Source organism: Oratosquilla oratoria, chromosome 21 (genome assembly GCF_046742065.1).
Source record: "Oratosquilla oratoria isolate Oo_2021 chromosome 21, ASM4674206v1, whole genome shotgun sequence".
Lineage (NCBI taxonomy): Eukaryota > Metazoa > Arthropoda > Malacostraca > Stomatopoda > Squillidae > Oratosquilla > Oratosquilla oratoria.
In genome coordinates, this window is record NC_134797.1 from 9307636 (window position 1) to 9320308 (window position 12673).

Below are 12673 nucleotides of genomic sequence, written 5' to 3' on the forward strand. Positions count from 1 at the left end.
TGGGAGGATCTTAATTGAGAGGATTAGGAGAGGAACAGAGGGAGTAATTGGTGAGGAACAGTGTGGATTTAGGACGGGTAGAGGTTGTGTAGATCAGATCTTTGTGGTAAGACAGATATGTGAGAAAGCTATAGGAAAGGGGAAGGATGTTTTTTTGGGCTTTCATGGATCTGGAAAAGGCTTATGATAGGGTAGACAGAAAGGCACTGTGGGAGGTTATGCAGATTTATGGGATAGGAGGAAAGCTTTTGGGAGCTGTCAAGAGTTTTTATGAGAGTAGTAGAGCATGTGTTAGGATTAGAAATGGAGAGAGTGAGTGGTTTGAAGTAAAGGTGGGACTTCGTCAAGGATGCGTTATGTCGCCCTGGCTGTTCAACTTATACATGGATGGGGTGGTGCGAGAGGTGAATGCTAGGGTAGTGAGTCAGGGATTGGAGATGGTTAAAGAAAATGGAGAAAAGTGGGAGGTGAGCCAGCTGTTGTTTGCGGACGACACTGCGCTTGTGGCAGGGTCAGAGGAGGGATTGAGGAAGCTGGTGGCAGAGTTTGGGAGAGTATGTGATAGAAGAAAGCTAAAGATAAATGTGGGTAAAAGTAAGGTGATGAGATGTACAAGGGGTGAAAGTGGCAGTAGACTGGAAGTGAACATTAAGGGAGAGCGACTGGAGGAAGTGGATAGTTTTAGATACTTGGGTGCAAGTGTAGCAGGAAAAAGGTGGAGTGAAGGTGGAGGTAGAATGTAGATTGAGAGAAGCGAGTAAATGCCTTGGTGGTTTAAAGAGTGTAATGAGGAATAGACATTTGGGAATGGATGCGAAGAGGAGACTGTATGAAGGAGTGATTGTGCCAACAGCACTGTATGGGGCAGAAACGTGGAACATAAGAGAAGAAGAGAGAAGGAGTTTGAATGTGTTTGAGATGAGGTGTCTGAGAAGTATGATGGGGGTTACTAGGCTAGATAGAGTGAGAAATGAGGAGGTGAGGAGGAGAACAGGGGTGAAAAAGGATTTGGGAGATAGGGTTGATGAAAGAATATTAGGATGGTTTGGGCACATGGAAAGAATGAGTGAAGAAAGACTAGTAAAAGAGGTATGGAAGGCAGATGTGGAGGGAGTGAACATGAGGGGACGTCCTAGGATGAGGTGGATGGATGGGGTGAAGGGGGCTTTGGGGAAGAGGGGAATGTCTGTTGAGGAAGGAAGGGAGAGGACGGAAGACAGATTTGAGTGGAGAATGGTTGTATATGGATGATGTTGTGACTGCATGAGGAGGAATGGGCGGGGAAGTGGGGGGTAGGGTAGTGTGTGAGTAGATTTTGACGCAGCCCGAAGGGATTTCTCCCCGTCATCGCCTTATATGCAAAGGGGACGGAGAGGGGGGCCTCGCCGATTAAATGAAGTGGCCTCGCTGTGGATGTACTGTGTCTTGCGACACTGCTTCTGACCCAGGGCGGTGGGCAGGGTGCAGGGATGACCCGTCATCCAGGAGGTGCTCAGATGAGAGGAAGGGTGGGAGGGGTGTGTGGAGTGTATTTAGGGATGAGTGTTTTTTATGCCTTTCCCTTTTTGGCTACCTCCCTTGGAAGGGGAAAAAGAGCCTTGAGCATATGTATGTATGTACATTTGTCCTAGATGTAGTCTTAGTGAGGCTATACGTTTTATTTTCAGTTACTAAGGAGCAGGATGTAGGGCTGTTGTAATAGTAAAGTAACCTTGTTTTTTTCGTTCTCATTAATTGTTTTACAGTTCTTTTCAATCATGTCTCTTAATATCTTTTCATCTTTTTATATGTGTCTCTGTATAGGTTTTCCGATAATAGACATTCAAATAAATAAGTTAGGGGAACTTATACATCATCCTGTTAGTGACATGATCAAAATAATTATTAGAGTATCCATTATCTATTGATATTTGGCAAATATGCTTTAGTTCATCATGTAGGGCTTGGCAAAATGAATATACTTAAAGGCCCTGTTAATATAATTTCTAATTACGCCCTACTTATATTTTTCTGAATATTCACTTTTACCGTTCATACATTTATCCGCGTTAGTAGGTTTGGGTATATATATATATATATATATATATATATATATATATATATATATATATATATATATACATATATATGTATATATATACATATATGTTTATATATATATACATACATATATATATATATGGATATATATATATATATATATATGCATATATATATGTATATATATATATTTATATACTGTATATATGTATATGTATATATATATATATATATATATATATGTATGTATATATATGTATATATATATATATATATATATATGTATGCATAATATAAATCATGCAGAAACCACAAGGAAATTGAAGTTCGTAATACTAAACGTACTCTCAAAATGTCGTAATAGACGAACACGTTTAGTATTCCGAACTTAAATTTTCCTGTTGTTTCTCCATGACCATTTAGTCTCATGTTTTTTTTTGTGATTTTTTTGTAACATCTATCTATCTATCTATCTATCTATCTATCTATCTATCTATCTATATATATATATATATATATATATATATATATATATATATAAATATATATATAAATATATATATATATGCATGTATATATATGTATATATATATATATATATATATATATATATATGTGTGTGTGTGTGTGTGTGTGTGTGTGTGTGTGTGTGTGTGTGTGTGTGTGTGTGTGTGTGTGTGTGTGTGTGTGTGTGTGTGTGTGTGTGTGTGTGTGTGTGTGTGTGTGTGTGTGTGTGTGTGTGTGTGTGTGTGTGTGTGTGTGTGTATCCTCAACTGGTGCTGAAAGGACACATTTTACAGAAGTCGGGATGGTTAATCCAAACTCGTAGAAAGTTCCTTTCCTTTATTCAAAGGATTCACTTGTTTCACAATACACTGAAATTGTCTTTTCTATTTTATACAGTTAATTGTCTCTATCACTAGCCTTTTGCACAATACCTGTCATCGCACCAACTACCCGTCCTCCCCGGTGCGTCTCAGTTTCGTTCGGCGGAAACGCTAGATATGCAAAATTTCCAGGTGCTAGCAATTGTACTTACACTGTTTTCAATGGGAGTATTCGGCCTCTCACAACCAATATTCCCATACTTAATTACTAATTACATCCCATTTATTTATTATATAATATTTCCAAGGGGGAAAAGCTCGTTGTTATTGGGTTGTTCTGTAATGTTATGAGTTGGTGGTCGACTGCACATATAAGTGTGTGTTCGTGTGTGTGTGTGTGTTGCCTGGCTGTCGGGATGCTAGAGATTGCTTGGGTCAGCGAGATGTGTGTTGCATTGGACCTCGTGATGCTCAGCTCAGCAATCTCGAGACAGGAAACAGTGTGAGGTTGGGGTGGTTGGGTGAGGATGTAAATGGGTCATATGACTGGGTGTATGCTCACGTATATATGGTACGTATACATATCGCTCTCCCCCTGGGGTTAGGTGGCTCCCGGCACCTAGGTTACATGGTTTACAAAAGTATTCATATGGGTAATACATCGAGAAAAGGTTCAGAGACACAAAATCCTGGGGGATCATGAACTGTAAATAAGGGTAGCGATGTTGTGTCTCAGAAGTGTAACGTTGTGTCTCACCAGATTACATGTTATATTAAATATCATATGAAAGGTTTCACTATATATTTGATAACACTGTTGAAATCACTTTCTAAATGTTATGGCGTTCATGTGTTTAACACTATCACTGTAGGGAGTGTCATTTTCTAAACACTGTTCTATGGTCAGTTTGGTGTGTCACATCGCACTTGTTTTATTTCATAGTATGTATATAGTTTCTCGTAAGAATTATTATGTTATTTAAGATATTGGGTGAGACACAAGAATAAACTTAATCTAGGTTTACAGTAAATCGGGAATGGGGGTTGAAGGGTTTTGGAAGTTTTTACTTCGTGCAACAGAATTTGGTCAATATTACCAGTATAAAGAGAATGATTAAGAGTGAAAGGGCTGTGGAGGTATATGGTAGTACCTTGTAGTGTAGGTCAAGTGAGTCCATGTCAAGAGTAGTCGATGTTTAAGGTGGGTAATTAATGATGTATTTCATTTTGGAGGATGAGGTTATGTCTCAGTGAATGAGGATATGTTTATCTGACTCTCGCTAAGGTTATATTGGTCGGAAGGAAGTAGAGAAGTTTCAATAGATATGCGGAAAGGAGTTCTTATTGGAAATGGGCCATTTTAACCTCCACTGATAGATACATGACGTCCTGCATCTTCAGGGGCGAGAGCTAGAGTGCATGTTTAGTTGCGTCGACGCAGGGTCATGGGATGAGACTTGCGTTTGGGTGAGTTATGTGTGGTCGTGGTAGGTGGGTTGTTGATGGGAAGTGGGATTGGGTCGAGGTTGAGTTTGACCTTTCTCAGCTTCTCTCCATGTATGGTCGCGGTTGTGTGATCGGAAGGATCTGTTAGTAGAAAAACATTGTTAGGGAGTGAGCTTGTGACTGTGAAGGGACCTAAGAACTTGGGTCTGAGTTTGTTAGTTCTGTTTGAGTCTTTGACCATGACAGTGTCACCAAGCGTTATGTCAAGTGGGATTGAGCGTTTGTGTTGTTTTGTCTTTGTCTTTTCCTGGGCTTCTTTCAAGTTTGTTCTAACTTGTTTGTAAATGGTTTGCATACCTCTTTTGATGCAGTGTGTGAGGTTATCTAGGTTGTATAAGGGTGGGGGTGGTTGGTTGAATATTTGGTAGGGTAGGTGCATTGGTTGGCCGAAAATGATCTCATGTGGGGACATCTTTGTTGCGGAATTGACTGTGCTATTGATACTGGCTTGTACCTGTGGTAGCCAATCTTCCCAACTGTCCATGAGGTCGTTGACCAAGGGTCTGAGAACCTCTAGGACCTTGCGATTTGTTCGCTCAGTCAGACCATTTCCCTGTGGGTGGTATGCAGTGGCAAATGTTTGGTCAATGTTGTACAGATGTGCTATTTCGCGCATCACCTGATTTTTAAATTCTGAGCCATTGTCAGATAACATTGTGTGTGGTATGTTGTATCTACAAAAGATATTGTTAACTAGGGCTTTGGCTACAGTCTCTGCTGTTTTGTCTTGGAGTGGTATTAAGATTGTGTATTTGGAGAAATATTCTACTGCTGTGAGTACATAGTTGGAACCTTGGTGGCTCGTTGGCATTTTCAGTAGGTCAATGCCAAGTGTTTCCCATTGCTCAGCAGGGAGTGGGATGTCTCTAATGTTTATTTCTTTCGGGTCAGGGCCTCTGAATTGGTTACAAGTTATACAAGAATCTATGTGTGTGGTTATATCTCTTTTCATGTTAGGCCAGTAATATGTGTGCCTAGCAATGTTTAGTGTCTTATCTCTGCCCGAGTAGGACCTTGGGGACTAGGGCTCTGGGGATAACAGTAACCTCTCTTGTGTTAATGGCTCTCCTTATGACTCCGTCGACCAGTTTGAGTTCCTCAATAGGGACAGGTGGTCGGGAGTGTAAAGGGGTTTGTGAAAGGAGATGCTGTTTTATTGGGGACCATATAGGGTCTCTTTCAGTTTCCTGTGTGAGTTCTTGCATAGGTATGCATGTGGTTTGGGTTATGGGGGTGATGTAGGTTTGTCTGCTGAGGCTATCTGCCACTACGTTAGCTTTCCCAGCTAAGTATACGATCTTGGGATCGTAATCAAGGAGAGTTGCTTTCCATCTAGCAACTCTCCCGTGTAAGTCTTTGGAGTTAAAAAGATAGACTAAGGGTTGGTGGTCTGTTAATATGGTAATCTTGTAGCCTAAAATGAGGTATTTGAAATGTTTAAGTGCCCAAACTATAGCTAACCCTTCTTTGTGAGTAGTAGAATAAAAATCCATGTGAACAAGTTGTATAGACACGGTAAAGGAAACATGGACTGGAGGTGAAGCTTTATTCCTGACGTTTCGTCTAACGACTTTCTCAAAGGAATGAGCATACTAGAAACATACAGAGATTATAAACCCGCCTTATGGCTCAAGGGGGTGTGCGAGCGTATAGCGCTGTGTCCTGATTGGCCCGCTGAGACAGCCAATCACGAAGCGCTATATTCGCTGAAGATTTGGCCCAGGTGAAGCTCCCAGCCTTATTGTTGATATTCGGACGAGTGGTGATGTACGCAGCTTCTATAGATTTTCTGGTCTTCTTATCCATACCTTCGTGTAGAATCTCGGCTCGGTTCCATTGTGGGAGGTGCCCAGAATCGTCAACATGCACCACCATTGCGTTGGTGAGTGTATGGTGACGGAGGTCGGCCTTATGCTCCCTGATTCTAGTGTTAAGGCCCCTCTTAGTCTCTCCGTAGTATGCTTTATCGCATGATGTGCATGGGATCTTATATACGACGCTGTCTTCTCCCCCCCTCATCTTAGTCCCGCTTTTTATAATGTCACCAATCTTCGTTCCCGATGTTACGGCTGCTTTAACTTCCGTGCTCCTGAGCATTCTAATAATGTCTCCTACCTTCTCAGAGTTAGGAAGCGCCATGTATGATGTTTTTGTGGTGGCGTTGCCTTCTCTTAACCTGCTTGTGTGGATTATTTCTTCCGCTCTTCGTCTTAAGCTCAGAATTAAGCCCTTGGGGTAGCCAAGTTTCAAGAAGGCTGCGATGACGTATTCGATTTCCTCCTCCAGGAATTCCTCGCTGCATATCCTGTAGGCACGCAGGAAGAAGCCCATGACTACCCCCTTTTTCGTCCTCTCATTGTGTGCCGACAGGTAGTGTATGAAGTCGTCACGGTTCGTAGGCTTTCTGTAAACCCTGAACAGGAGGCCCTCAGTTGTCTTTATTAACAGGGTATCCAGAAACGGAAGCTTTCCCTCTTCTTCCTCTTCTATAGTGAATTGGATCTGCGGATTCACTCTATTTAATTGACTCCTGACGTCATCCAGGTCTGTCCTGTTCGGAGCGATTATAAGAACATCGTCCACGTACCTGAGCCATATTGCCCTCCTTCCTATGATATGAGAGTAGTGATCCTTCTCTTGGACCTCCATGAATAGGTAAGCAGCCACGGCACTCACAGGTGACCCCATTGCAAGGCCACTGTGTTGACGAAACTCCTCTCCCTAGAATGTGATTTAACCAAAGGTTACGCACATGGATCCCATCTTCATGAACTCTCCCCTGGGCAGCGGCAATTCCTCCTCGTCCACCTTGATGACCACTCTCCACACTGCCTCCAGAGCGCCATCTGTGGGAACTTGTGTGAATAAGGATTTCACATCATAGCTGGCCATTTTCTTGTACCTCATGCTTGTCCCCTTTAATCTGCGTAGCAGGTCCTCTGAATTTCTTAAATGAGATCCACTTATGGATCCCATGGCTTTAGATAGGGGCTTGGCCAAAACCTTCGCTAGTTGGTGGGGGGCACTGCCAATCCCTGATGTGATAGGTCTCATGGGGACCCCTGGTTTGTGGGTCTTGGGAAGACCCCTCATTGTTGGCGGGCGAGGGTCCTCCTCGATTAGGTGTTTTAGTCTGCGTCCCTTCTCCGAGCCTCCCAAAATCTTTCTCACCTTACCGTTAAAAATCATAGCTTCCTCCTTGGCGTGACCTGGACGTTTCTTCGTGTACGTGTCTTCATCTTCCAACAATTGCTCCATCTTCCTCACGTAATCTGCTTTGTCCATGATCACGACGCCGCCCAGTAGTAGAATAGTTACTCTCAGCCTTATTAAGGACTCTACTTGCGTAGGCTATGGGGTGCTCTTTGCCATTGTCATCTTTCTGTTGTAGGACTGCGCCTATTCCTTTAGAGGAGGCGTCTGTGTAAAGAAAGAATTCTTTCTTCATGTCAGGGAAAGCTAGTACAGGGGCTGTGGTCAGAGATTGTTTCAGTGTGTCGAAACTTTGTTGTTCTGTTTCTGACCATTGAAATGGTTCGCCTTTCCTTGTGAATTTGGTCAGAGGAGAAGCTATGTGTGCAAAATTGTGAATAAAGTGTCTGTAGTATGAGGCTAGCCCTATGAAACTTCGTGTTTCATTTGTGTTTCTGGGGATTGGGAAGCTGTTTATGGCATCTATTTTGTCTGTGTTTGTATGGATCCCCTTTGCATTCACTTTATGGCCTAGGAAGGTGAGTTCCTTCATGAGGAATCTACATTTCTTTAATTGAATCTTTAACCCCGTATGTTTGAGACGTTTGATGACAATCTCTAAAGTGTTAAGGTGGTCTCTTTCTGTGGGACTATATATAATGAGGTCGTCTAAATAGACGAATAATGAGACTCCTATCATGTCACTGAATATGCGGGTCATCAACCGTTGTTGGGTTGAGGGGGCGTTTTTAAGGCCAAAGGGCATACGTTGAAAATGAAAGTGTCCTTTGTCAGTGGAGAATGCAGTTATGGGTTTAGATTCTTCAGATAATTCCACTTGCCAGAAGGCAGACTTAAGGTCGATAGTGGAAAAAACTGTGTTATTGTTCCCTATTGATTGGAGGACGTCCTGCATGGCAGGTAGTGGGTGGGGGTCAGATTGAGTGAGGTGGTTGACTTTCCTAAAGTCCACCACAGGGCGTAAGGTTCCGTCTTTCTTAGGGACCAAAAAGAGGGGACTGTTCCATGGGGAGTCTGAATGGGAAATTACGCCTTGTACATTGCTATTGACTTGGGATTTCCTACTGTGAGGAATGCGGTAAGCGGGGGTGTATGAAGGGGGAGTGTTAGGGGGAATTTGGATGTGATGTTTGATTATATCACATTTGCCTAGTGGTTCACCTTCTAAGGCGACAGCTGATCTATTCCTCTGTAGGAGAGCTAATAGCTCGTTATGAATTTCTCCGTCAGCTGATGTTATGATTTGGTCTGGATTGATAGGGGTGAGGGGTTGTGTTGGTCTTACTGGGTTGATGTGTTGAGGGAGTGGTTCCTGGATAGGGGAATTATGGAGGTGGACTGCGCAAATGTTAGTATCCTTATTGATTTTACGGTGTTGGTCTGAAAGATTTGTTAACATAGCTAGGGTGTGTTTATTTTCTGATACTATATCCCAGGAGGACTCCAAGGTTATGTTATTTATTCTTGACGTATCTGGGTCAATTATGACATCCTGAAGTTCTATTGCTCCGGGTATGTATAGTGGAACTGTTATTGAATGTCTAGGGGGTATGATGACTGTGTTAGACATCAATGCCTTTGAGGTGACATAAGGGGGTGGTCGGAAGGAATAGTTGTTAGTTGGAATTGGAGTATTTGAGGAAGGGAGACATGAGAGAGGTTGTGTGTCTGAGTCGGGTGTCTCAGTGACAGTTGGCTCATCATTCACATCTGAGAAGGAGATGTTATTTTTGTCTAGGTCTATAATAGTTTTCCATGTCCTCAATGATTTTAATCCTATTATACCTTGTTGATCGAGACTCCATTCGTCAGCTATGTGGAAAGGTGTGAAACCTACTTGGTAGTTATTGACTTCTATGTTTAAGTCTATGGTGTCGTGTAGAGAAATGGTGCTCCCTTCTATTAGGAGTCCTTCCATATTGGAAAATTGAATTTGGGGTGGGTCATTTAATGCTTCATAGAGAGCTCTTGGGATGATGTTCAGGTTTGTTCCTGTATCAACCATCATGTCAACTGTGAGTTGATCTAAACTCACTTTTAGGGTGACGTAGTTGTGTTGTGTATGAGATATTCCTATGGTGGTTTGGTGCGTGAGGCTGGTACACGTTCCCCCAATCGGTGTTGAGTTGTGCGTGTTGTGTGGGAGGGAGCTGTTTGTCGAGGGGTGGTGAATGGTTGGTTAGTTCTCTGATGAGGTTGTGGTTGTGATTTCTGTAGGTAACACTCCTCGTTGGAGTGAGTTGTTGTTTTGTGTAGGCTGCAGTATTTGTTTGGATGTGTTGGTGTAGGTAGGAGTGGAGGTTTAAAGGGGGGTGGAACTTGTTTGTTTTGATTCTGAACTTGACACTGAGCATTCGTATGCGAGGTAGTAGCATGCACTGAGCAAGGGATGGGGTGATGTACCTGCGGGTATTGTTGTTGCTGTGTTCGACACTGGGCATCGGTATGGGAAATGGTTCCATGAACTGAGCAAGGGATAGGGTGGCGTGGTGCCTGTGTTTGTATTTGTTGTTTTTGTATGCAGTCTCTAGTGTTGTGACTGGGTGATGAATGGTAGGAGCACCACTTAGAAGGTTGTCCTTGATTGGTGGGAGGGGGCTGCTGTGAGTGAAGGCTATTTAGTCTGGGGAGATAGTGGGGGGTGTCTAAAGATACATTGCAAGCATTGATGATGTCTAAGATATAGGTATAAGCTAGAGGGTTTCTAGTGTTTAGTTCCCTTTTGGAGACTTCATTTAAACACTTTGGAGGGAGTTGGGAGAGATAGAAACCTATCTCAAAGAATGTTAGTAAGTTTTTTGTGGTCATGACATTTTGACCAAATTGGTCAGTGTGGGTCCAAGGAGAGTTATTCTCCAGGTCCTCTCTGACTTCTTTAATTCCGTTTGCTACGAAATCCATAATGTTCGTAACGGAATGTGGTTGGACTCTAGTGTTATTGAGGAAAGTGAGAAGGAAGGAGATGTTGTTAGCTTGTTTGTTGTGAAAGACATTAAGAAGGTGGTGTTTATATTCCTGATATGTGATTCCACATGCAACTAAACTGTCTAGCATCCTTGCCTTTGAACGGCAAATGTCAGATGGGTCTATTTTCTGACGGCACAAATTTATTTTATCTGTGTCAGAGTAGTGTTTGTTTTTTGAGAAAAACAGGTCACATGCTGTCAAGAAGTCATTTATGGATAATCCACTGTTTTGGGAAAAGGTTGGGATTTCTGTGAGGGGGAATATGGTTTGATAGTTGTTAATTATTGTTGGTTGAGGTTGTGGGTAAGGATAATATTGTGGGTTTGGAGGAAGGTTAGGTGGTGGTTGGTGGTATGGTGTGGAGGTGGCTTGACCAGATGGGGTATGGGGGGAAGGAAAGGGGAAGTTTTGGTACTGTGGCTGAATGGGAGGGGGGTTATTGTGTGTTGGGATATGGGGGTTGGACTGATTATGGTTTATAGGAGGTGTAGTTTGCATATTTGGCTGGATGGGAGGGGGGTTATTGTGTGTTGGGATATGGGGGTTGGACTGATTATGGTTTATAGGAGGTGTAGTTTGCATATTTGGTTGGATGGGAGGATTGGGTGGTTGTAGTTGTGTGGGGTGAAAGGGGTCTATTTGAGGGGGTTGGTTAAAAAAGGCTAAGATAGCATTCTCATAAAAAGGGATTGTAGGGGTACCTGCCGTGGCAGCAGCTTTGTCCGAGAGATGTGAGTGTTCATATTCTAACTGTTGGATGGCTATGTCAATCAGTGGATTATTTGATGAGGGTCTGGATTGTCTTTGTCTATTTTTGAGTTGCTTGATGGGTTTTCCTCTTGAGATTTAGAGAGGATGGTTTCTAGCGCTTTTTTGAATTTGCTTCTCGTCCCTGTGGCCATGTTAGTGGTAACTAGCGAGGCATGTATTACTTAATAATTAGGTGAGATGGGTGGTCTAGTTTAAAATAGTTAAGTTAGAAATAATTGGTATACAGTAACTAAGGGGGAATATGTTATGGAATGTAGGTTACATTGATAAAAATGTTTAAGTAGAAGACAGAATTACTTGTCTGAAGGAATGCATATGCATATGATATTATGTAATAGTCAAATCTAGTAAAAGTTATTGCATATATATATATGAAATGGAATTAGGAATATATGAAATTGCTATTTGATAAGTTGTAGCACTGTGTTAAGTTTAAAATTAGAAATTACAAAATGCTTGTAACATGTTAGATTCTTCTAGCTAAACAATGTTATGATTGTGTGGCTAGTGATATTGAGTGTTATACAATAGATACAATACAATAAAAAATTTATATATATATATATATATATATATATATATATAAAAGATATACAATGTAAAAAGGTCATATAAAATATTGGGAAGAAAAATTATTTGATATTGGCAAAAAAAATTATGTGATTATATTTGTTATTGAGAATTATTTTTAAAATATATTATTCTAAATAATAAATTGGGACAGTACAAGATAGAAGTATGCAAAAAATTATTATAACTTAGTTTTGTAACATAATTAATAGAATTATTTTTATAATATGATAATGTTGTTTGAATTATTAAATAACTAAAGAATTAATTATTAATCAAAGGGAAAAATTAGATTTTTAGTTATCTTTTAGTTATTGGTTATATTCAGGTTGAAAGTGATTTTTACATTGGTTTTATATATGTAACTAAAGAGTACCTTTATGGTTATATTCCCGATTATTGATAATTATATTGGTGTGCGTTCCGGTCCGTCAGGTGTGGCTGTGGCGGCCCGTAGACTTTTTGTCCTTACATATGATGTGATTGGATGTGTGCAATCATTATTTTGTGGTAAGGCTTCCGGGGGGGGGGGGGGGTGCCTCATTGATGTGCTCGTAAAAGAAGGAGATAGGCAGTATCAGAGGGAGGGAGGGATGGGTTGGTTAATACTGGTATTGATAATATCAAGTATTTTGAAAGGTTGGTGTTTAGTTTACCTTTGTTAGAGGCGGGTAGATTGATGTGGAGTCGGTGACGATAAACTTCGTATTGTGCAAGGTGTGATATTTGCTTATAGGGCGGTTAGGACTTATTGTTCTTGGTAGGGAATATCTTGTAGA

The 12673-nt window shown here is 41.3% G+C and overlaps 1 protein-coding gene across 1 annotated transcript; it reads right to left on the reverse strand.

Annotated features, from left to right (window-relative positions):
- Positions 1-7106: 7106 nt before the first annotated feature.
- On the reverse strand, positions 7107-7658 carry LOC143037004 (uncharacterized). Its single transcript, XM_076205108.1, has one exon. The coding sequence runs from the start codon at positions 7656-7658 to the stop codon at positions 7107-7109; it is 552 nt and encodes a 183-aa protein (XP_076061223.1).
- Positions 7659-12673: the final 5015 nt, after the last annotated feature.